This window comes from Hemibagrus wyckioides, linkage group LG04 (assembly GCF_019097595.1).
Source record: "Hemibagrus wyckioides isolate EC202008001 linkage group LG04, SWU_Hwy_1.0, whole genome shotgun sequence".
Classification (NCBI taxonomy): domain Eukaryota; kingdom Metazoa; phylum Chordata; class Actinopteri; order Siluriformes; family Bagridae; genus Hemibagrus; species Hemibagrus wyckioides.
The window spans coordinates 14135357-14162290 of NC_080713.1; the positions used below are offsets into that span (position 1 = coordinate 14135357).

Genomic DNA, 26934 nt, shown 5'->3' on the forward strand with positions numbered 1-26934 from the left:
TTAACATATTTACATCAATCACATTACGAAAGCCCAGTTTTGTGCTCTATGTAAATAAGTTGAAATGTATTAGCTACTACATTGGTAAAGATTTGAAATTTACACAAATTTAAGAAGAGCCCCGATTCACTGCAGGCCTTCAGAAAGGGCTTAGGCCCCAGAGGGATAATGTCTAGACCATTGGCAACAAGTGAGTACACCCCTAAGTGGAAATGTCCAAATTGGGCCCAAAGTGTCAATGTTTTGTGTGGCCACCATTTTTTTTCCAGCACTGCCTTAACCTTCTTGGGCATGGAGTTCACCAGAGTGTTACAGGTTGCCACTGGAGTCCTCTTTCACACCTCTATGATGACATCACAGAGCTGGTGGATGTTAGAGACCTTGCGCTCCTCCACCTTCCGCTTGAGGATGCCCCACAGATGCTCAATAGGGTTTAGGTCTGGAGACATGCTTGGCCAGTCCATCACCTTTACCCTCAGCTTCTATAGCAAGGCAGTGGTCGTCTTCGAGGTGTGTTTGAGCTTGTTATCATGTTGGAATACTGCCCTGCGCCCAGTCTCCGAAGGGAGGGGATCATGCTCTGCTTCAGTATGTCACAGTACATGTTGGCAATGAACTGTAGCTCCCCAGTGCCGGCAGCACTCATGCAGGCCCAGACCATGACACTCCCGCCACACACGCTTGACATCATCTGAACCAAATAAGTTTATCTTGGTCTCATCAGACCACAGGACATGGTTCCAGTAATCCATGTCTGTAGTCTGCTTGTCGTCAGCAAACTGTATGCGGGCTTTCTTGTGCATCATCTTTAGTAGAGGCTTCCTTCTGGGACGACAGCCATGCAGACCAATTTGATGCAGTGTGTGGTGTATGGTCTGAGCACTGACAGGCTGACCCCCCACCTCTTCAACCACTGCAGCAATGCTGGCAGCATCACTCATACGTCTGTATCCCAAAGACAACCTCTTGTTGTGATGCTGAGCACGTGCACTCAACTTCTTTGGTCAACCATAGCGAGGCCTGTTCTGAGTGGAACCTGTCCTGTAAAACCACTGTATGGTCTTGCCCACCATGCTGCAGCTCAGTTTCAGGGTCTTGGCAATCTTCTTATAGCCTAGGCCATCTTTATGTAGAGCAACAATTCTTTTTTTTTCAGATCCGCAGAGAGTTCTTTGCCATGATGTGCCATGTTGAACTTCCAGTGACCAGTATGAGAGTGTGTGAGAGCGATAACACCAAATTTAACACACCTGCTCCCCATTCACACCCAAGACCTTGTAACGCTGAGTCACATGACACCGGGGAGGGTAAATGGCTAATTGTGACCGTCCCAGATATTTAACATGCCAGATATCTGGATTTTGTCTGCGCGGTGTCAGCGACGCATCAGCTTGCCTCTTTGATGCATCGTTGAGTAGTTCACACAAAGATTGCCGAGTGCTGATCACCCACTGATTTTCCCACGATCACAGCCCGATCTGTCGGCGAGCTCGTTAATTTGCAAATCAGGCTTAAATCGGGTTTAAAATCCTGTAGTGTGAACGAGGCTTTAGGGGTGTACTCACTTTTGTTGCCAAAGGTTTAGACATTAATGGCTGTGTTCAGTTATTTTGAGGGGACAGCAAATTTACACTGTTATACAGGCTGTACACTCACTAATTTACATTGTAGCAGGGTGTCATTTCTTCAGTTTTGTCACATGAAAAGATATAATAAAATATTTACAAAAATGTGAGGAGTGTACTCACTTTTGTGAGATACTGTATATGTATGTATATATATTTGAAAAAATTAGGACACCCCATTAAATGTTCAGTTCTTTATTAAGAAATGGCAACATGCCAATTTCTGATCTTGTTTTAATTTGTACCTGTAAACTTTATTATGCGAGGTGTGCAAGAAGGAAACCTTTACTGTCTAAAAAAACATAAGGGCAAGACTGAAGCTTCCTAAAGAACACAGAGACAAAGACTTCTACAGAGGCTAAGACTTCTGGAATAATGTGCTGAATTATTCAGAACCATAACAGGGCATGTTTGGCATAAACCAAATACAGCATTTAAGCAAATGAACATCATCAACTATGAAACATGAAGGTGGAAGTGTTATGGTTTGGGGATGCTTTGCTGCAGCAGGACCTGGCCAGCTCGCAATCATAGAATTCATTATGAATTCTACATTTTATCAGAAAGTGCTTGAGAAATATGCAAGACCATCTGTCAAAATTTAAGCTAAAGCGGAACTGAACCTTGCAACATGACAATGACCCAAAACATTCCAGTAAATTTACCAAGGAATGGCTAAAAAAGTAAAAAAATGGAGATTTCAGGAATGGCCAAGTCAAAGCCCAGATCTAAATCCCATAGAGATCCTGTGGGGTGATTTGCAATGGGCTGTGCATGCAATAAACCCCCCAAACATCACACGGCTAAAAGAATTCTGCATTGAGGAGTGGGGGGAACTTTCTTCCAGTCGATGTCAGAAACTGGTAGATGGCTGCAACAAACGCCTCACTGAGGTTATTTCAGCCAATGGAAGAAACACTATGCTCATTTTTGTTGATTTCTTTTGTTTAATAAGTGAAAGTGATTTTTGTTGATTACATGCAATTACATCACTTTCATCTACAGGTACAAATTAAAACAAGATCAGAAATTAGCATGTTGACATTTCTTAATAAAGAACTGAATATTTAATGGGGTGTAATTTGAATTTTTTTCAAATATATATATATATATGACATTTCCACTTAGGGGTGTACTCACTTTTGTTGCCAACGTTTTAGACATTAATGGCTGTGTGTTGAGTTATTGTGAGGGGACAGCAAATTTACACTGTTATACAGGCTGTACATTCACTAATTTACATTGTAGTAGAGTGTCATTTCTTCAGTGTTGTCACATGAAAGATATAATAAAATATTTACAAACATGTGAGGGGTGTATTTTTGTGAGATACTGTGTGTGTGTGTATATGTGTGTGTGTGTATATATATATATTATATATATATATATTATATATGTATATATATATGTGTATATATATGTATATATATATGTGTATATATATGTATATATATGTGTATATATGTGTATATATATATATATGTATATATATATGTATATAATATGTGTATATATATATGTATATAATGTGTATATATATATGTATATATATATATATACACATACATACACACACACACACACATACATACACACAGGGGTTGGACAAGGAAACTGAAACGCCTGGTTTTAGACCACAATAATTCATTAGTATGGTGTAGGGCTCCTTTTGCGGCCAATACAGCATCAGTTTGTCTTGGAAATGACAGATATAAGTCCTGCACTGTGGCCAGAGGGATTTTGAGCCATTCTTCTTGCAGAATAGTGGCCAGGTGACTACGTGATGCTGGTGGAGGAAAACGTTTCCTAACTCGCTCCTCCAAAACACCCCAAAGTGGCTCAATAATATTTAGATCTGGTGACTGTGCAGGCCATGGGAGATGTGGGGGTACATGGGGGAACTTCACTTTCATGTTCATCAAACCACTCTGTCACCAGTCTTGCTGTGTGTATTGGTGCATTATCATGCTGATATATGGCACCGCCTTCAGGATACAATGTTTGAACCATTGGGTGCACATGGTCCTCCAGAATGGTTCGGTAGTCCTTGGCAGTGACGCGCCCATCTAGCACGAGTATTGGGCCTAGGGAATGCCATGATATTGCAGCCCAAACCATCACTGATCCACCCCCATGCTTCACTCTGGGCATGCAACAGTCTGGGTGGTACGCTTCTTTGGGGCTTCTCCACACCGTAACTCTCCCGGATGTGGGAAAGACAGTGAAGGTGGACTCATCAGAGAACAATACATGTTTCACATTGTCCACAGCCCAAGATTTTCGCTGCTGGCACCATTGAAACCGACGTTTGGCATTGGCACGAGTGACCAAAGGTTTGGCTATAGCAGCCCGGCCATGTACATTGACCCTGTGGAGCTCCCGACGGACAGTTTTGGTGGAAATAGGAGAGTTGAGGTGCACATTTAATTCTGCAGTGAGTTGGGCAGCTGTGGTTTTATGTTTTTTGGATACAATCCGGGTTAGCACCCGGACATCCCTTTCAGACAGCTTCCTCTTGCGTCCACAGTTACTCCTGTTGGATGTGGTTTGTCCTTGGTGGTATGCTGACATTACCCTGGATACCATGGCTCTTGATACATCACAAAGACTTGCTGTCTTAGTCACAGATGCGCCAGCGAGACGTGCACCAACAATTTGTCCTCTTTTGAACTCTGATATGTCACCCATAATGTTGTGTGCATTGCAATATTTTAAGCAAAACTGTGCTATTACTCTGCTAATTAAACCTTCACACTCTGCTCTTACTGGTGGAATGTGCAATCAATCAAGCCATGAAAATCAAATTTAGCCATGAAACCTCCAACACTAAATTGGCCAGTGTTTCAGTTTCATTATCCAACCCCTGTATATTTCATTCATTCATTGTCTATATGTATGTGTGTCTATACACATAGGGCGAAAGGCAGGGGTACACCCTGGACAAGTCGCCAGTCCATCGCAGGGCCACACATAGACAAACAACTACACACACTCACCCACTCCTATGGGCAATTTAGAATTACCAGTCTACCTAATGTACATGTCTTTGGACTGTGGGAGGTAAACCCACGCAGGCACGGGGAGAACCGGCCTGTTCGACCCCGGGATTTGAACCCAGGACCTTCTTGCTATGAGGCAATACTGCTGTGTGAGTGTGTGTGTGTGTGTGTGTGTGTGTGTGTGTGTATATATATGTATATATGTATGTATGTATGTGTGTATGGGTGTGTATATATATATATATATATATATATATATATATATATATATATATATATATATATATATATATATATATATATATATATATATATATATAATGTATAAAATGAGAGAAGTGGCTTATTTGCAGGCCATTCTTGACACCAGGCCATCCTCCAAAATTTTTCGCCTCACTTTGCGTGGAGATGCACTCATACCTGCCTTCTGCAATTCCTTAGCAAGCTCTGCATGTGTGCCCTGATCCCACAGCTGAATCAACTTTAGTAGATGGTCCTGGCTCTTGCTGGACTTTCTTGGGCTCCCTGAAGCCTTCTTCACAAATGAACCTCTCCTTGAAGTTTATAATGATCCAATAAATGATTAATTTAGGTGAAATCTTACTTGCAGCAATATCCTTGCCTGTGAATCCCTTTTTAAGCAAACCAATGATGACTTCATATTAGGGCTATAACTAATGATGATTTTCATAATCGAATAATCGGGTAATTATTGTTTCGATTCATCAATAAATCGGATAAAAACATCACATTTTTAAATACCTTTTTACTTTTATTTAAAATTAAATTTACATATTGGGTGTTACAAATATTTACGTAAAACCAAAATTTTACCACAATGTTTTTTCCAGCTTTTAAGCAGAAAACTTTTGACCTTTTAAAACTTAAACCACAAACTATTTGTGTTTCTTAAAGAGTCAGAACCACTAGACTACCAAGTTATGATACATTCAGTCTAACACAAATTTTGCATTGCATTATTTTTAATTGGTAACAAATACTAAACACTTAAAAACAAATATTGTTTATTCATTTTGATCAAACTGTTTTAATTTGACAGTACTTAATGTCTTGCACTACAACTATTACCACTGTTTATCTATATTGTGAATGAGGAGTAACGCAGCGCTCTTTACACAATAAACACCGGACACTGTAAGCATGCAAATGAAGCATTCACACAGAAGGCATGTTTGTGTCTACAAATACAAGTCGTGGTGTTTAGGAATGGGTTTCAGGATGTGCCATGAAATTGCCATGACCACCTGCTACTGTAAATGAAGCTTGCAACGCCTCTGATTCATCCAATGTTCTGTAAGTGACATTGATGAGCTGTGCTGCTTGGAACAGTTCATCATTGTCATACTTCCGTGCCACTGAAGCTCTGCTTTGCAAAGTTTGCAAGTTCCAACATTTCACACAGAATTTAATATGAAATGCTCCCATGCCTTAGAGAATTTGGGTCATACACTTTTATCCGACGTGCTTGTATTCTCCGCCATTCTTCCAATGAGCCTTTAACAACACTATGATTGAATGCTCGGTGACATGCGATTCATTGTTTCAGCCCTACTGCACATTTCCTTGCAGGTAACCATGGTTAACAGAGAAAGAACAATGATTTCACCACCCTCCTGTTAAAGCTTCCATTCTGTTCTAACTCAATCAGCATGACTGAGTGATCTCCAGCCTTGTGCTCGTCAACACTCTCACCTGTGTTAACAAGAGAATCACTGACATGTCAGCTGGTCCTTTTGTGGCAGGGCTGAAATGCCGTGGAATTGTCTTTTTGGGATTAAGGTCAATTTCATGGCAAAGAGGGACTTTGCTTTTAATTGCAATTCATCTGATCACTCTTCATAACATTTCTGTAGTATATGCAAATTGCCATCATAAAAACTGAGGCAGCAGTTTTTGATGTTGGTAGCAGATCTTCGCATTCCTTTAAGTTGAGAGGTGGCACCTGCATGGATCAGACTTGTTTGTTGAGCACATACCACAGATGCTCGTTTGGATTGATCTGGGGATTTTGGGGGCCAAGTCAACACCTCAAACTCTTTGTGATCATCAAACCATTCCTGAACTATTTTTTCATTGTGGCATGAAGCATTATCCTGCTGAAAGAGGCCACAGCCATCAGGGAATACAGTTTCCATGAAACTTTGCTTAGGTAGGTGGTACATGTCAAAGTAACATCCACATGGATGGAAGGTTTCTCAGCAGAACATTGTCCAAAGGATGACACAGCCTCTACCTGCTTACCTTCTTCCCATAGTACATCCTGGTTCCATGTGTTCCCCAGCTAAGCGACTCGCACCTACCCGGCAATCCACGTAATTTAAAAGAAAATGTGATTCATCAGACCAGGCCATCATCTTCCATTGCTCCACGGTCTAGTTCTGATGCTCACATGCCCATTGTTGGCACTTTCGCTGGTGCACAGGGGTCAGCATGGGCTCCCTGACTGGTCTGCGGCTATGCAGCCCCATACGCAACAAACTGTGATGCACTGTGTTTTCTGACACCTTTATATCAGAACCATCATTACCTTCAGCAATTTGAGCAACAGTAGCTTGTCTCTTGGATCGGATCGGATCACATGGGCCAGCCTTAACTCCCCACAAGCATTAATGAGCCTTGGCTGCCCATGACCCTGTCGCTGGTTCACCACTGTTCCTTCTTTGGACCACTTTTGGTACTGACTGCTGCAGACCGGGTACATCCCACAAGAGCTGCAGTTTTGAAGATGCTCTGATCCAGTCATCTAGCCATCACAATTTGGCCCTTACACTTGCTCATATTTTTCCTGCTTCTAACACATCAACTTTGAGGACAGAATGTGCACTTGCTGCCTAATGTATCACACCCATCAACAGGATGATGAGGAGAATATAATTAGTGTTCACTTCACCTGTCAGTAGTCATAATGCTATGGCTGATTGGGGTGTGTGTACAAATATCAGCTATCAGCACAATTTATTCAAAACAGATATTTCAACTAAATTAATAAACTTAAACTTCATCAAAAGATCTTCTCTGGAAACTTAGGAAATCTCCACATCAAACGTTTTGTGTGGACCGCCTGCCCTTCATCACCACAGTCATCAATCATCATTACATCAGGACAGGTACCAACTGCCTTTAAGCAAGCAAGAATTATCCCTATACTAAAGAAACCTGCTTTGGATCCCTCTGATATCAATAATTACAGACTGGCATCACTCCTCTCCTTTCTTTCAAAAATTCTCGAACGAATTGTTTATAATCAGCTGTCTGACTATCTCTTGCAGAATAACCTCCATGATTCCAACCAGTCTGGCTTCAAAGCAGCACATTCCACAAAGACTGCAATTTTGGCAGTCACTGAGAAACTACATACTGCTAGATCAGCCAAGCTGTCATCGGTCCTCATCCTCCTTGACCTTACTGCAGCATTTGACACAGTTAACCACAAGACTCTCTTGTCCACCCTCAGGAGTCTTGGAATTTGTGGAACAGCATGGGAATGGTTTGCTTCCTACCTGGATGGTCACTCATATCAGCTAACATGGAAGGGATTGACATCTGCCCCATGCAGACTCTCTACTGGTGTCCCACAGGGCTCAGTACTTGGTCCTCTCTTTTTCTTTCTCTACACTCACATTTTTGGCAAAGTTATATCTTCACACGGCTTTTCATACCACTGCTATGCTGATGACACCCAACTTTATCTTCTCCTTCCCTCCCTCAGATACCACAGCTTCTGCCCGAATCTCAGCATGTCTGGCGGACATTTCATCTTGGATGACAGCTCATCAGCTGAAACGTAATCCAGCAAAACTGAACTGCTGGTCATCCCAGGTGATTCATCCCCAGCCAAGGATCTGGCATTGTCTCTGAACAACTCAATGATCTCCCCTTCAGCCACTGCTCGCAACCTTGGGGTAACCATGGACAATCAACTGTCCTTTTCCTCCCATGTTGCCAATGTGAAATGCTCATGTCGGTTTCTTCTGTACAACATCAGAAGGATCTGACCATTTCTATCTACACAGGCTACTCAAGTGCTTGTTCAGTCTCTGGTTATTTTGAGACTAGACTACTGCAACTCTTTACTGGCAGGTCTTCCTCTGAATGCAATTCGTCCACTGCAAATGATCCAAAATGCAGCTGCACGGCTTGTTTTCAACCTGCCTAAGTTCTCCCACACCACCCCACTGTTGCGTTCCCTCCACTGGCTTCCGGTAGCTGCACGCATTAGATTCAAAACACTGATGCTTGCCTGCAAAGCCAAGAATGGACAGGCACCATCTTACCTCAAAGACCTTAGTACTCCTCACACTACACTTCGCTCCCTCCGATCCACTAGCACTGCCCGACTGGTCCCACCATCTCTCGGGGTAAAAGGTAGGTATTCATCTAGATTCTTCTCTCTTCTGGCACTGAGGTGGTGGAATGAACTTCCCCTAGATGTCCGTACAGCAGAGTCTCTGACTATCTTCAAACTATGTCTTAAGACCTACCTTTTCCTGAGGCACTTAAACTAGCTCTTATCTTTCCCTGCTTATGTATTGTTATATGGTTTAAAAAAAAATCCAATTTTAGGCTAATGGTATCCTAAGTCTGTAACCTATTGAACCAGTGTTAATGTTTTCAGTGATAGTGACTTAAAGCACTTCTGTATGTCGCTCTGGATAAGAGCGTCTGCCAAATGCCAGAAATGTAAATGTCATTGTTCTTTGATTTTGTCAGTCACAAGATATGGAATTATGAAGTCAACAAAAATGTGTTAAATAACCCACAATGTTTTCTATATTTAATTCTTAAAGTAACCACTTTTTGACAGCTATACACACTCTTGGCATCCGATTAGTCAGCCTCAAGTGGTAGCCAGCTGAAATGGTTTTCCAATAGTCTTGAAGGTGTTCCCAGAGGTGTTGAGTACTTGTTAGCTGCTTTTCCTTCACTCTCTGGTTAAACTCATTCCAAAACATTTCAGTTGGATTTAGATGAGGTGATTGATGAAGTGTTACATCAGATGACCTGATCTCCATACTCTCCTTTTTTTGACAAATAGCTCTTACAAAACCGAGAGGTGTGTTTGGGGTCATTGTGGTGGAAAACAAATGAGGGCCCCACTAAGTACAAACCAGATGGGATTTAATGTCACTGCAAAATGCTCTGCTAGCCATGCTGGTTAAGTGTGCCCTCAATTTTGACGGTCACCGACACTGTCAGCAGCAAAGCACCATCACACCACGTCCTCCATGCTTCACAGTCAGAACCACACATTCAGGAACTGTCCATTCACCCACTCTACATCTAACAAAGACAAGGTGCCTAGAACCAAACATCAAGGCCTGACTCGTACAGTCTTCTCCAAGCAGTGGATGTTGAAATATGTCTGCCACTTCATTAATCATGTATGTGGGCTTAAATATCTGAGTTGCTGTAAATCAGCTGTTTCAGAGCCTTGTAATTCCAATAAACTTCTACTTTACAGCAGAGGCAGATCTTGGTATTCCTTTGGTGGGAATGGGATAGTCCTCACGAGAGCCAGTCTTATTATAGCGTTTGATGCTTTTGGCAACTGCATATTCTGGATTGTTTAACACTATGTAACACGATTTTTGTTCCTGGGTAGTGAATGACATTTTCCAATTACTCTTGATGGAAAATGATTAAAAACAGCCATTAAGCCCCTTGAGGTTTGGGTTCGGGCTTTTAAGAGAACAAAAACCTCAAAAGTTGCCCATTTTACTAAAAAAAACTGCTCAAAACTAACCCAAACTTTCATGGCTAAGATGGGGTTTTTCTCTTTATTTGGGTTACAAAGAATGGGGAAATAACACTTATTTCCCAGGAACAAGAAAAAAGTAAAAATTTGTTACATAGTGTAATTTGTGTTTGCTACATAATTCCATACATGTTCTTTCATAGTTTGGATGTCTTCAGTATTAATGATCAGTGTTGTAAATAATAAAAATAAATAAAAAAAAAAAAAAACCCTGAAGGAGAAAGTGTCCAAACTTTTGACTGGAGAGTTTAACTAATAATAATGCATTTCCATATTCCAAAACTAGATTTTGGACCAATTTTGCTTGCTTAATTCATACTTATTTGTGGTTTGTGTTTTACAGGTTAAGTAATTAAAAAAAATATTGTATTACTTTTCGAAAGCTTACATATTTTACAAGTTAAAACAATATTGTACTGTTTAGCAAATGTGATGATTGCAGTGAGACTAACTGTGGGCACACCCACCTGAAGAGCTTTCATTCAAGGTGTCAAATAGCATCTGACACCTTGGAGATTGAACGTATTTGACAGTATAAACATTGGCTTAATGGACCAGTGCTTTACTTTGACTTATAAGGAGGATAGACTATCCTCAGTTCCAGCTGGTTGATGTGTTTACTCTCAAACAGATGTGTTTACTTACTGCACGTATGCAAGGAGGGGGTGGACAATGACCGTATCCTAGTATCCTGTTTTTGCCCATCATAATTGTCTGGGCCACCTGCATATACTATGAAAACAGCTATTTTGGTGATGTTTACCACCACTGACTGTTAGACAGAATAAAATGAGTTATTAAAGTAGAAGTATGGGTCATTTGCAAGAAGCACTGTACTCAGCTATTTATTAACATGCCAACAGGAAATATAAACCGGAGTTTGACAAATTGAAGATCTGGTATGAGCACAGGCTTATTGATGACATGGTGGCACAAGTGTTGAAGTCCTCTGGTGCTTTTGTTTGGGCTTGCAAGAACTATGATGGAGATGTCCAGTCCGATATTTTGGCTCAAGGTAAGTTATGATGAAGTTTTTTGTTTAGGATGAAAATTTTCATCTTTTAAAACTAAAATCTTTTTTCTAAAAATAACAATTTTCTTTGGAACTACTTTTTAAATTGTATTTTCTTTCCAAAGTAGCTCAGTAGGTATTGATATGCCTAAGGAGTTTTTTAAATAAATGCTAAAATATGTTAACTTGCAAAACTTTTGTTATTGTCTGTTGTAGCATTTCATCATAGACTTTATTCCTAGTGTACAAATTTGAATTTCCTTCTATTTAAAATGTATTTGAGATCCATTAGCATATAACAAAACATAACACAAATATGAATAATAGAGGTACACATAATGCCATTTTCAAGTGTTTAAAGGTATTTTTACCCTTTTGCCATGCTCAGAACAGTTCTTGTTTAAAATGGCACATTGTCCCTAGGTTTTGGCTCCCTGGGATTGATGACCTCTGTTCTAGTATGTCCTGATGGAAAGACCATAGAGGCTGAAGCTGCTCATGGCACGGTCACTAGGCATTACCGTGAGCATCAGAAGGTTAGTCCATCCTGCATCATCTGCTATGTCAATGACTTAACCTTTTTAAACTACCCCCACTAATGGGGTGTGTGTGTGTCCAGGATATCAGCCAGGGCTGGGATTTTGACCTTATAATGGTATTTTAGTATTGTTGCAAGATGTACTTGAATATTTGTTCTTTGATATTTGATTGTATTTCCTGTGGATTGAATATTAGATTTTAATTCATTAATTTAAATGGTTGTTTATCAATGTAAATATCATGAGCTTCATCAAAGTCACAAAAATTAAGCTAGGTAATCTTATTAGAATTAAGTTAAACCATAAAATAATCTAAATGTTTAATGTGCTCCTACTTTAAGATTTTCATTTTCATTCACTGTTCTTGAATTCTTAAATGGGTTTTCAACTATTACATCACGTAGTGACAGCAGGGATGGTTTTCATAATGTACTATATATATTTTTTTCTTTATTTAATCTTCATGTCCGCTTTCATTTCTTAGGCAGTCTGTGAAAAATCAACTATGACAATGTGCTTTAATAGTAAAGATATTTTTGGTATTAATTCTTTCTCAGGGAAGACCAACCAGCACCAATCCAATTGCGAGCATCTTTGCCTGGACCAGGGGACTGGAGCACAGAGGCAAGCTTGATGGAAATCCAGATTTGGTCAAGTAAGATTATATGTAATTTTGTCATTTTCTAAAATGCAGTCATTGTAATAGGTTTAGGTTAACAGATATATTTTTTTAATTAACAAAATTAAACACAACAAAAACATCAAATAGTAAATATAGTATGTGAAATTGCCACTGTGGACTCTTGGACTGATTTTTTTTTTTATTTAATGAGTCAAATAACAAAATGCTTTTTCTCCTCACTGTTCATGTTTTTCCATTGCCCTCAATAACAGTCACATTGCTGCAAAAATATGCACTTAGATCCTTTTTAGAGACTTTAGATGAATTTGTTCGAGGATTATGTATGATCTGTTCATCATATCAAAATTTTGAGAAACAAGTTTGATTCAGGTTGGTCTTCCAATGCAGTCTTCCAAATTTCAAGGTTATTACACAGATATAGTTTGGATGACTTTGTTTGAAAAAGGACTAAGAAGCACCTTTCAGGGAATCTAGAGAAAGAAGAATCTTGATACTTAGCAGTTCAAAAGTTATGAACAATTTTAAGAATTTGAGTTACAGCCAGTGTACCAAAACTCCCCATGTTTAATCAAGTAATTATTGGGGAATATTTGTTAGCAATGAAGCAAAATATTAGAAAATCCAATATGGCAGATATCATTTAATTCTGGTACAGATTTTTCATTGTTAATGTGTGTTCATTTTTGCCTTTTGAATTTCCAAATTAGCTCTATGTGGCAAGAGCATTGGGTGGTGTACACAAAAAATACTGTGAAGGTAGCTAAAACAAAACAAGTGAACCATTAGAGTGGTTCATAGTGCAATATGTGTAAATTTATTCCTAATTAGAACAGCAGAGGTGATAGTGGCAAGGAGAAAGTTCCTGAGATGATATTATTAAGAAAACCCATCCTCATCTGGGTAACATTAAATGGTGCAGTCACTACTAATTCAGGAGTGCCATGTATAGCTAGAAACAGGGGTAAGAACAAGGGAGAATACAGTACCAACAGGGAACCCTGGCAAGACTAGTTATGACAGCCCAACTAAGAGCAAGAGCCAGAAGGTAGCATAAACATAAGGGAGTAATGGGTTGATGCTCCCAGAGCACATTCAACAAACCTGAGTTGAATGCATAAGAAGGGAGAATTCATTTTTTGAGGTAACAGAGCCTACATCAAACAGCAAGCCTATTTTTGGTAAAAAGCAGCAATGATGGATCATAAAAAACCTGAAGTTTGCTCAGGACCATTCTGAGCTTTTCAGGTCAATAGTATTATTTTGTAATAAATTTTATGTGCAAATTCTTTTTTCCTGGGAGCCAATGCATTGTGAATAAGATGGGGCTCATGTGGTCATATTTTCTGGTAAGGACTCTGGTTTCTGTAGCTTGTTTGTGCATCTACTGGAACATCCACACAGAAAGGCATTCCAATAATCCAACCTAGAGGTAATAAAAGCATGAACTGTTTCTCAGCTATATTTCTGAGATGAGAGAAGGCAATCATAGTAATAGATATGTGAGTTTCAAATGTACTAAAGTCAATAATCACAAAAGTCTCTTTCTGTTGCCCATGATGTAACTGAAGGGTTACTATCTAATCAGAAAACTTAATGCCTTGTCAGAATTAAGTTAAGAAGTTATGCATCTAGTGTCTAATGTTCCTTATACATTCTTATTAGGCTGGCTTTTAAAAAAAAAAAAATATATATATATATATATATATATATATATATATATATTTTTCTAGGTAGAGATGGACACTGGGCTCAAAACAGAAGCTTCTAGAACACCAACCCTTACTTTTGTATGCATAGAGAGTGCCCATTTATATATTTAAACTGATAAATCAGTCAAATAAGACTTATTTCTGTTCCTTTAACTGCAACATTTAGTGTCAAAGGCTTCAGAAAGGTCAAGCAAGAATTAAGAAGGAGGAATTGACAAGACACAGCTCTGAATAGTAGTAGGTCATTTACCACCTTAACTGTTGCTGTGGTGCTGTTTCAATGATATAATGAGACCATTTTGGAAATCTAATAAAAATCTGTTTGTACTATTTATTAACATGGCAGTTTTAAAGATATGTTAATTATTTATCAATATACAGTGTTGTGCAGAGCATAGCATTTAACAGAACTTTGTGCAACAAAATCAAAGCTTATACAAAACTTAAAGGTGGGATACCTCAAAGCTTTAAATGGTAGACATGTTTATTCTGAAATAGTTTGTGCTGTATCAACATGTGGCCATTTCAGTGGGTGTGAATGAAGAAACATGTTAGATAATTTTTCCTTATTAAGTTTACAATAAATTTGTTTTGAATCTATGGCTCTGCCTAACACCTGCACAATATAGTTTAACACAACAAAGCTGTGTGAAAGCTGTGAGAAAGCCCTCTGCAGAGTTTTGAAGGCTACATGCTCATCTCTGTGCATCAGTTTTAAATTGGCATGAAATGGACACATTTTGCAACCTATACCCATAAGGGCTGCAAAGTCCCATCATCAGTTGTAGATTCTGTAGTCCACAGAGAAAGACATGTTTCCTGGTAATTTCCAAAGTAGAGGTCCTTGTGGCCTTTAGAATTAGATCATGTTCAATAAAGTGCAGCAGCTTGATGATCAGAGTCCAAGGCCTGGCATTACCTGTAGTGTTAGTTTTAAGAGATTCTAATATGGTGTACTTGCATTAATTAAAATTTTCTCCCCAGCAAAAGCAAAAAAAAAGTAAGCTGGCATCGATGTTCAGCTGGAATGGTGTTTGCTTTACTCCGGAGGCCCACAAATTGAATGAGTATGTCATAAGTCCTACAACAATCATAATGGCTAGCAAATCTTTGAGGTGCCCCTAGTTTCTAAGATCATTCAGACTGTGCATTAGGAGAGCTTCTTCTGTCAATGTAATATATAATGTACAACAGAGATTGAATAAAATATATAAAAAAAATTGTGACAGTTTTTAGTAAGCACAGGAATGAGTCAGTGTTCAAGCTGCTGTCTTCTCCATGGTGTTTTGTTTGTTTTTTGTTTGTATATTTATTATGTTTAAACAATTCCTTGAAATTGATATTACAGTATGTTGTATGTCTGTGTAAGTGAGACAGAACAGACCAGTTAAAAAAGTATGATATTTTAACTTTATCACAAAGATGTCCAAGATCATAGTCACACAGCAAGCCAAATAGGTGAAGTAGGTAGTGAGCACCCATTATCTAATCAGATGCCTGATTGTTTTGAGATTTGAGGAAGTTGGCCAAGCCAGCACTTTAACTTCATGTTCCTCTGACGATTCCTGAACAATTTTTGCAGTCTGGCAGGGCACGTTATCCTGCTGAAACAGGCTACTGCCTTATGGGAATACTGTTTCCTTGAAGGGGTTTATTTGGCCTTTCGTTTCAGATGATACTTCTTAAAGTAACATCCCAGCAATACATTGCCCGGAGTCAAACTCCCATTCATCCTGTTGCAATGTTTTTCCTTGGTAAGTGATACCGGTGTACCTAGCGGTTCACATGATGAAACCCAAAACATGATTTGTTAGACCTGCTTCTGTTGCTGCATAGTCCAGTTCTGATGCTTATATGCCCATTGTACGCGTGTTTGGTGATAGACGGGTATCAATTTTTGCTATGGTAATTCTTCTGTGCACTCAACCAGTTGGTCAAACCTTAGTTCTACATCTGCAACAAGGAGCCTTGGGCACTCATGAGCCAAATACTAGTCCAACGACAGTATTTGGACCACATTTTTAGGTAATAACCACTGCATACACACAGGAACACCCCACAACACTTGCAATTTTGGAGATCTAGCTATTTCAATTTGGCCCTTGTCAAAGTTGTTCAGATCATTAGCCTAACCGTTCAATTGCTGCCTAATATGTCCAGACTATTGACAGGTATCATTGTAACAAAAATCTTATTTAAGTCAATGGTTTTAATTTTATAGTTGCTCAATGGATGTGGCGGTTATTACAAACATGCCAATGGCAATGGTTTGTTCAAAAACTGTTCTCCAGATACTTGAATTTATGACTGAATACAAATTACTTATTTTTTAAATGCCTACCAATATACAGCTCTGGAAAAAAATAAGAGACCACTGCAAAATAATCAGTTTCTTATGTTTTCTTACAGGTGTATATATTGGTGAGATGAACAGTTTTAATTTTTTGTGAACTGCTGACAATATTTCTCCTAAATTCAAAATATAGCTATTGTTATTTAGAGTGTATATTTAAAGGAAATTATAACGCATCAAAATAACCCAAGATCATGCAGTATTTGCAGAGTTTTAATAACTCAAATAAAACAAAATGCAAATAATTTATAAACAAATTATATTAATGCTTTGGCTAAATAACATTTAAGAAATCAGTATTTGGTGGAATAACACCAATTTGCATGCGTTTTGGCATGCTCTCCACCAGTTTTTCCACATTGTTGTTACTTTACTTTATACCACTCTTTTTGCAAAAAAGCAAACAGCTCAGCTTTGCTTGATGTTTTGTGACCATCCATCATCCTCTTGATGACATTCCAGAGGTTTTCAATAGGGTTCAAATCTGGAGATTGGGCAGTGGTCTCTTAATTTTTTTTCCAGAGCTGTATAATTGAGTCAGTTATGGCTAGTTCAACCATTTAAAATGCTTGTCATCTGTGGTATTGGTTGTATCTTATACCTTGACTCAGCTGATACCAGCTGTTCTACATTAGAGTTGTACTGTTAAACCCTTACAGAGGTTTTAGTCCATTGCAATAGCTTAGTTTCATTTACTTTTAGCTGTGTGTGTGTGTGTTTTTGTTAACCCCCCCACCTCCCAAACACAAACGCACGCACAAATCCATCTTTCATCCCATTTGCATATGCTCCCAGAGGAATTCCAACCAAACCCATGATTGTTTTTTTTTTTTGTTGGGTCTGGTGAGCAGTCCCAGTGCATACTTTGAGCATAACGTGGTATCACCTACTACACAGGTAGATTGTTTAAGCAGTTTTTACATGTGAATGTTCTCTAAATGCCTTCATAATCCCCAGGTTTTCTCAGACTCTTGAACGGGTGTGTGTAGACACTGTGGAGAATGGAGTCATGACCAAGGATCTGGCTGGCTGCATTCATGGGCTCTCAAAGTAATCAATCTGTTTCCATATATAGTCCATAAATAATTCGCAATAAGTCTTAAGGCATTTTAAAATACATGCTTATGAGAGTTCAGATGGTACTCATACACTGGCAAGAAAAGGTTTGGAAACACCAAGTCATTTTATTATATGTTTATACTGAAATTTAAAAAAAAAATTATAATAATAGCAAAACACAGAAAACATTTTCATCATTCATGGTCGGTCAAGATGCACAATCAGTGGACTTTAAATGACTGAAATCACGTCTTGTTGAATGAAGTCCATCTTGCTGCTACACAGCCAGCACAGTAGACCTATGGGTAGTGCTGCAGATGGCCTCGTAGGAAATCACAACTGAATATCTGCAAAAACATGAGTAGAATGGCACAGATTTTTCAGGTAGTTAATGCTGCAAAGGGCTGTTTTTTAATGAAAATAAAGTTCAACATGCAAATATGAATTAATCATTATTCTGTGCTCAAATCTAAAAATTAATTTTGTTCACTTTTGTGTTTTTCAAGCCATTTACAACCATTTGATTGATTTAAAACAAAAGAAAAGATGTGTAGGTGTTTCCAAACTCTTTTCTTGCCAGTGTATAATGCAATTTGCAAACTAGTTTACAAAGATTTACTATGTTTAAAATACAGGCCAGTATTTTTCAACTTTATTTAAAATTTAATTTTTTTTGTTTAACAAATTAAGCATATTGGCACAAGTGTTTGTCTTAACCTTAATAAATACTGCAGGCTCTCTCAATAGTTTGAAATCTTAAATTAATTTCTTTGTATTATCTCTCTTTATTTGTAACTTGCCCTACTTTTTTGTTTACAGTGTCAAGCTTAATGAGCACTATGTCAATACCACAGACTTCCTAGATGCAATCAAGACCAACCTGGACAAAGCCCTAGGTAAATGAAGAAGGTGGACACTGAAGCACATCTTTTCCTTTTTGTACCTCATTTAACTTAAACATCATTGTAACTATAATTGTTACTGAAGGGAAAAGTTGAAAAACCTGTTTTTCTGTAGCAGTGCTATTGTCTAGTGTTAGCTAAATTCAATATGTCATCAGTCCACTCCATTTCCAAACTGTTCTAATAACCACAAGGTTTTAGTTTTGTAAAATGAAGTACTGTATGTAATTCTTTATTAATGTCATCTTGGAAACCTACTAATAAATTTGTTTTGTCTTCACATTTTGTTCAATTTATTTATTTAAATTAAATGTCTTTAAGTGTCAGTTTAAAGGTAAATTTATTAATATACAGTGTTGTCCAAAGCACAACATTTAACATAGAACTTTATCAACAGCATATTTACAATCATGTGCAAACAAAATCAAAGCTTATACACAACTTAAACAAGTCTTTCCTTGCTTAGCATGGCAGGAAACCATATGGACAACATTTAAACAGTAGAAATATCCATTCTAATCTAATTTGTGCTGTATTGACATAACATTGTCCAGGTGGCTGTTCAGTGGGTGTGATTGAAAAAAAATTCTTTATGGTTAACAATTGTTCTGTCTTGCATCTATGGTCCTACCACACTACATCACTGAGCAGCAGGTTCATAAAATGGATGGCACACAGTGTTACATAGGGATAGTTAATATAGTTGTAATGAAGTTGTTTGGTGCATGATTTTCACATTCTACGCTAGAGACAAAATGTAGCCTTAGGAATAATGTGAAATTTTTTTGTGGCCATCTTCAGTGTCCCTTGTAAGGTCAGGTGAACAAATGTGGCAAGAACAAAGTAATCTGGCTTTAGCTAGAGATCATGAGGTCCATATTTTCACCCTGTATATTCAGCCTGTAATGCTGCTTTGTCCATTGTTAAAAGCACTATACAAATAAAATGTTACTGAATATAATCCCAGACTAAGAATAGTACAGTGCTTTCCAAATATGGAAAAGTATGATGATAAAGGTAAGATACTAAACTGTGTCTGTAATGAGACCTGAATGGCACATGTGGATTATAGTCACTAGTGTTCCTCATATGTTCAACCAACTTATCAAACGTGTTCTTCATTTAAGACATAATCAAGTTCTGCCATAGTCTGCCAAAGCCAAACAAATCTTTGCACCTTGTCTGTTTGGTAGTAGCTCCTAACATTGCTACTCAATTTTTAAAAAACAACATGCTTGCACTAAATAAGTTACAATGGCAATAAATCCCCTCTGCGAAATATATCCATATTGTGATACATTTATGCCACATGACACCTTTTTGCAATATTGTAATTTTTTATAAATTTTAAAAATATGTATTAAATAAATACAAACTAATGTGTTTAAAATTTTGTACATAATCTTCATGTAAATTTTTGAATGTTATTAAAACTTAAAAAAGCAGAGGCTTTCACTTGCTTCCTCCTAGGCATGTAAAGCCAGCCAACCACATGTTAAAACCTCTTGGATTAACTAATTGGCTAGTGTCACTGTGATTGATGGGGGAGAGAAAGAATGCCACCCCTCTTTTCATGAGCATTCCCAATTTTGCTTTCTTGGTCTCCTGGCTGTGTTGTCATCTGGATTTGAATTCACAACCTGTGGCTGACTCGGCAAATACATCTCTGTTGTACCACTTGGGGGTGCTATAGATATTTTTAAAAATGGTCTCTTTTGCTGTTGAATATTTTTGAATTTAAAAAACATAACTCTTATACTTGTTAATATTAAGCAAATTTGCTATTGGTTATAGCTATTTTTGTAATGCAGGCAGTTTGTAATGCTGGCAGTTTGACTAAACTATATGGTGATGCATATTGTGCATTGTGGAAATGATAATGAATTGATATATTGTTATATTACACACCCCTATCCTGAAAAAGAATTTAATTCCTCTTTCTCTTTATATAAATTGAGAATTCTTTTTTTTAATGAATCAGAAATTCCCTGAAAATCTGATTCAAGGAGCATTTGAGTATGAGCTGTGTGTGCAGCTGTAATTTTGTGTATCAGTTGGCAATGACATTATATATGCTCCATGTCTGTGAAACATCTAAAATGTAGAAATGATGTGGTACCATTACTTTTAGACACATAACCCACATGCTAAAATGGCTAGCTAATTTAGCTAATGCTAATAATGAACAAAATGGTATTAATCGTTATATTAAATTTTGACCGTTTTGGTTATTGGTAAATAATTAGCTGAAAATGACTATGCAAATTAACCCTCCTACTAAAATCCCAATTGGTTTACATATGAGAAATGCAAGATGATTCACTAGAAGTGAACAAGCTAGTTAACTGAATCTTAGCACTTTTGTGATGATGCATCACTTTATTTTATTGTAAATACTATTAAGTACAATTTTTTATTCTACATTATTTTTAATGTTTTTGTATAAGCTTTAATAATTTAAAATTACATGCCAGGGATGTTTCCAAAGTGATAAGGGTTGTGTCCTAAGTGCCTCTGTGTAGATGGCTGCACAACAATTTTGAATTATTCTTAGAAATTTTATTTTTGAAAGCTTTTTCATGTGGGGAATGGCATTAGATCATTGTCTGCAAGGAATGTTCAGTTGACAATGTCTTCAACCTATTACCCACTGTCTAATACCAAAATATAGCATTACACTCATGTTTACATGGAACCTTACAAGCTCTAATGTTCTGGAGGCTTATAAATGATTTCCTCTTACAGAGTTATCAAAATGCCTGTGCTCAACCACCAGGCAGCCATTTCATTATTAGTCCATGTTAAAACCTTGAGGCTTTCAAATACAGATGAGGTCAGTTTGAGTGTCTCACAGTGCATTATGCTGTGGTGTAGTAAGCAGCAGCCTTTGTATAGTTGTAATAGCCCATCTCGGCCAGTTTGGCCATGTCTTGTGTGTTGTTGCTAGCCAGATTTTCTCTTTCACTGTAGTCAAAGCTGTCTTCTTCATAGTCGTCCTGGCCCTCCATATCAGGGTGGCTGTCTGAATATACAAGACAATTACTGATCCCTCAATTCTGTTTACACAAATCATTCAGTTGTGTATGACAATTATTAGATGTTTTGTGGATGAATTTCTGCTAAATTTAAAGGTTAAATTTGAATTGTAAAATGTGTTAGACCTTTTTTAATGAGCATGTTGTTAGAGTAGAATAACATTTTCAAAGGCAGCCTTAAATCACAAGTCAAAGCAATAAATAATCTAGCACATTCTTACCTTGCCCATCTGGCAAGACATCTAGAATACCATGCTTCACCTTCATATGCCTGCTCAGATTACCCTTAAGGTTGAACTTGCTGCTGCAGTAGGGGCACTTGAAGGGCTTGCTACCAGCATGAAGGTGCATATGGCCAAGTAGGTTGTACATTCTATTGAATGACTTCCCACACACCTACAAAGCAAAATTGGTAAACAGCACATTTATGACACTAGTCAAGGACAACCAAACAGCTGTGTGTCAGTGATATATGTGTGTGATATATATGTGTCAGGCTATACTCCAGTTTAGGATGATGAAAGTGATGATAATAATAATAATAATAGATTCAGTAGTAAGTTTTTCCTATCTAACCTTGCATTTGAAGGGCTTGACTGGAAGGTGGACAATCATATGAGTTTTGAGAGTCTGTTTCTGGACGAAGGTCTTAAAGCAGATGTGGCACTGGAAAGGTCGCATACTGGTGTGGATCAGCATGTGGCGCTTCAGATTAGCTGACAGGGTGAACTCACGAGAACAAACGTCACACTTGTACTCTTTCATCCCCTTTAAAAAAGACATAACCAAGTAAGGAAAAACATTTTGGGTTTGTACTATAGAACTTTTGGTGTCCAGGCAATGGAGGCAAAGGTGTGGTTCAAAAATCGCATCTCAATGATACTATAAGAAAATGTTTAGAGGAATTATATCTATGTGCACTCTACTTATTTGAATATCACTGTAAATATTAATAAACTTAGTTCTCAATGCAAATTATTTCTATTTGGGATACTAAGATCTTTGTAAACTATGGAATGGTTTGCTACTTGAATAAAATGTGTGGTGATTAATCTTGCAGGACATTTTACTATGATGTGTGTGTTCATCAAATGTACAACTTTTCTGAATTTTCATAAATGCTTAATGAATGTCCAGGAGCAAGTTGTGAATGATAATCTCTTTACTGTAAATATTATAGGACAGTCACATAATATAATTACATTGTGCTATTACAAATTTAATATAAGTGGATTGACTAGTTAAATATTTACACAATACTAGTGCGTATTTGGTTTGTAATACACAACTCAAGAGAACACACATCGCAGTTTCTTCCTATTTCTTCGCTATTTATTCCCCCTTTAAAAGTGACTTACACTATCAGTGGCCAACACTATCAATCCTCTTTAATGTGTTAAAGGTGGGAAAGGATGGAATAATAGTGGAAATGGATACAGTTTCCATAGATCCAAACTTGTTGTTCCCAGGCAATAGAAGATGTGGTTTAACAATCAATAGTGGACTTAGTGGGCTTAATGTGATAAATGGTATCATACCTTTTCATCAAGCATCACATGTCACTATGCATGTTACATTATATCTATATTTCTAATAAATGAGTGAATAGTATACATCAAATACCCTCCAAACAAGTAAGATTGCAGAAGAATTGCAGGAGGGAATGGAGCTTAAAAGTACCTTGTTTTCGAGGACCTGCTGTGCTAGTACCTTGTGTGTGAGCAGGTGCTGCTTGAGATGGTGAACCTGTGCAAATTCTAAGCCACACTCAGAACAAATGTGGGGCCGCATGTTCTGATGCTTCATTAGGTGGTTCTGCAGCTGGCTCCGGTAGGCAAAGCTCTTGTGGCACTCACTACACTGGAAGGCAGCAGGCCTCTGGTGACTGACCTGGTGTCGCCTGAGGTGGGCATAGGTGGGGAATTCCATGGTGCATTGTGTGCAAATATGACACCGCCCATTCTCGTGCTTGGCCTCGTGTGTACGCAACTCACTGGGGTAGGCAAACCCACGTCCACAGAAACGGCAGCTGTATGGCTTAATGTCACTATGCTGCAGCATATGGCGCTTCAGGTGGCTGGTCTGTGTGAAGGCTTTTTTGCACACGGTACACTTATGTGGCCTTGTGCCTTGATGTGTAAGCAGATGTGTCTGCAGGTGGCTTGGTTGCTTGAAAAGTTTTCCACAGTGAAGGCATTCGTGCGGCTTAATCCCACTGTGACCCAAGATGTGTGTCACCAGATTATACTTTGACGTGTATGACTTCTCACACATTCGACACTTCCAACGCTTCAGGCCTTCACCCACATCCACACAATATGACTCATCAATCTGCACATTGACATCCAGGCGGTCAATCTGCACACGGCGGGACGCAGGATTCTCACCATCTGCCCATGTTGCCACCTGCACACCATCATCATAGTCTGCTGGTGTCAGGTCTGGCTCAGCAGCTTCGTAAGTTAAAACACTAGATTCATAGTAGCGTCTCATCACAGGGCTCACTTCCTCCTCAGGAGTTTTAAGATTCAGTGCTCTTTGTTCATCATGCCTCTCCTCTTTAGAGCCTTCTCCCTCAGGCTGGCTGCCTGATTCCAACTCCTGTGTGCAATCAACCTGTGAAGTTGTGTCTGAATCTGGATCACTCTGCAAGTTGTTTGCCTCCTTTGCATATGCAGGGCTGCTTTTATTTTGCTCCTCCTTTAACATCAGTCTGTCAGGAGCAAGATCCAACACTTCAGACTCACTGTCATTACAATGAACCTTTGAGTAGTAACAGGGGCTTGAATACTCAGGTCGCTCTCCTTTCACCCATGTCTGTACATCTATGGATTTCTTAGCCAGTTCTGCTGCCTCACTATTTTCACTTTGTTGCCTCTTGGTCTTTCCCCGAGGTCCAGAACGCCTTTTCCCCACCCCCAAAAGTCCATGTGGTCTCCTATTTTCTCCATTGGGCTCAGGTAGATAGTCTCCATTTGCACCAATCAACTGGTCTGAATGCTCGTACTCCATTGCCTCTGGAGGTGGAGGGGCGCACTCACGTACCTCCCCAGTGTAAAAGCCATTAGGTGCGATGGTGGTGCCAAAGATTTCATTCTGAGATATGAGGCCGAGCACAGCGGCTTGAGCTAGGGATAGGACCACCACAGGATCAGTCTGTGTGCCAGTGTCCACCACATTCCCCATCACTTCACTGTAGCAGTGCACCAGAGGAACTGCCTGCTCCTCCTTCAAGATAGCACAAGACAAAATCAGAAACTATATAACAGTAAATCCCATGGCTATAAACTGTAGTCATAGCAACAGCCAATACAATAGAATCCTAGCATTTAATTTATAAGCATAAATGTGAAATAAAGGGAAATCAGAGCCAAGGTGACATATTTTATTTTGACCAGGAAACAGCCTTCCCTGTATACCTCCAAAATTTCCTTGTGTGTTATTTACCATGGATAAACAGGCAAAAAATCCTAACTCTGCTTTATAAGGACTGAGAATGGAGAATGTGTTACATGGTCCATGAGGCCAACATCCTTAGATTCTGTAGACGCAGCATTTCCTATAAACCAGCAATGATGATGTTGAGCTGGAGGACATGCAAGCACTACAGCTAGTGCATCTCTAGTTACAAAGAAACTTCCATATAATGTTCAACTTCAATAAACCTCAGAAATCACAATACATCCAGATTTAGGTCTAAGGATCAAGTAAATCCTGTGACTAGAATATAGTAGTTCTGAGATTATTAACATATAGAACTACAACAAAAAACACCTGTAATGAAGGCACATTGAACTAACAGAATAGTCAGATTCTGTGGGTAGAGTAAAACACCTGGTGCTGATTATAATTTTTTAACAATGTGTTACCTTTATTGCTATAAATATGACCTGAGGTACAAAAAGAAGTATTCAAATCCAAATAATTTGTCTGCATAAGAGCACAAGTGAAAGATAAGTAATGACTGATGAAGGGAAAATGGTAACAGACAGAAGTGAGAGAGACAGCAAAAGGAAAACTGAACGGGCTGATAACCACATCATTCATAATTATTAATGTTAAAGCATAAGGTGGGGGGGGGGGTGATTGCAGTTGAGAGAATGAAATTGAAACAGAAGTAGAATGAGGGTTGATGAAGGAAATGAGGAAAATGAAGGGGTGGTGAGACTGAGGGAGAGAGGAGGAAGGGGGAAAAGATAAAGAGATGTAAATAGAGAAAGACAGAGGAAAAAGCAAGGGAATGGCGGGGGAAGAGCGAGAAACAGAGAATACAAGGGAAAGATAAAGAGAGAGACAGAGTGGGAGGGGTTGTGGGGAGTGAGAGACTGAAACAGAAAGAAAGAGAGATAGAGAGTGAGAAAAAAGCAAGAACAGGAAGGGAGGGAGTAGGAAAGAGAAGGAGCAGAGAAAATAACTGGCAAAATGAAAGGCAGAGAAAATGAAAGACAAATGAAAGAGAGCCAGTCAGGCAGGATAAGAGCACTGTCACTAAGAGCAGAGTTGAACTGAATGTTAATATAAAAAAAAAACATGAAGTTAACACATGATATGCATGATATGTGTACATAACTTGCTTGGGAGATTAAAGAGACTATAGTTAAAACTGACAAGAGTATGCTGGAGAGATGGAGTACATCCTTTATCAGGAAAGGATATACTCTTGTCACTGACGTGTCCCATTTTTGAAAAAAAAAGTGAAACTTTTGGACAGCATTCAATTAATTTAAAGTTAATTCATTAACTGTGAAGTTCAGTGCAGTTACCTATAGTGTTAAAGCTTGTGTGTTAAAACTGTACTTACCACATTGCCCCTCGAATGGTGTTTAAGGTGTTTCAAAGCTCTCATCCTTCAAGTGAAGTGTGGAGCAAAAAAAATCCACCTCGTATTTATAGCAAAGGGAGAGAAAGGGGTGGTGCCTCTGCTCATCCTCCTCCTCCCACTGTTGCTGTTATCAGAACTGACTGTGCCGGCCTCTCTTTCTTTCTCTCTCACACACACGCACACACATACACGCACATTCTTTTTTTTTTCTTCCTTTCTCTTTCCGTCTGTGCTCTTCTTTCTTTTTTTTCTCTCATTCACACATGGCAGTGTGTACACAAATACATACACACTTTTGTATTACTTCTCTTTCTCCCTTAAAGAGACCGACAGATACACACACACACACACAAAGTACATGGCCCTTCAACAAACATACCTCTAAATAGCCTACACAAATAAAAGCTTTTTCTTTTATTCTTTAGACACACACACATGCACACAGACATTTTCCCCTTCG

The 26934-nt window shown here is 38.6% G+C and overlaps 2 protein-coding genes across 3 annotated transcripts in view; one reads left to right on the plus strand and one right to left on the minus strand.

The window, feature by feature from the left end:
- The window catches only part of idh2 (isocitrate dehydrogenase (NADP(+)) 2), a 31842-nt gene extending 12945 nt beyond the window's left edge, over nt 1-18897 (plus strand). The window contains exons 7-11 of the mRNA XM_058387952.1: nt 11264-11415; nt 11836-11948; nt 12509-12606; nt 17614-17706; nt 18535-18897. Of these exons, the coding sequence (XP_058243935.1) occupies nt 11264-11415; nt 11836-11948; nt 12509-12606; nt 17614-17706; nt 18535-18619 (541 nt within the window). The 3' untranslated portion in view covers nt 18620-18897. The remainder of the gene's footprint in view (nt 1-11263; nt 11416-11835; nt 11949-12508; nt 12607-17613; nt 17707-18534) is intronic.
- Nucleotides 18898-18938: 41 nt separating this feature from the next.
- znf710a (zinc finger protein 710a) lies at nt 18939-26584 on the minus strand. 2 transcript variants are annotated; one of them, XM_058387951.1, is made up of 5 exons: nt 26454-26584; nt 23363-24880; nt 22229-22420; nt 21874-22048; nt 18939-21639 (listed from the first exon to the last, which is right to left on the minus strand). In XM_058387951.1, exons 1-5 carry the CDS (start codon nt 26496-26498, stop codon nt 21476-21478), a joined length of 2094 nt encoding a protein of 697 aa, XP_058243934.1. In that variant the 5' UTR covers nt 26499-26584; the 3' UTR covers nt 18939-21475. The 2 variants fall into 2 exon arrangements, with proteins under 2 accessions (XP_058243934.1, XP_058243933.1); XM_058387950.1 differs by having other exon boundaries at nt 23333-24880.
- Nucleotides 26585-26934: the final 350 nt, after the last annotated feature.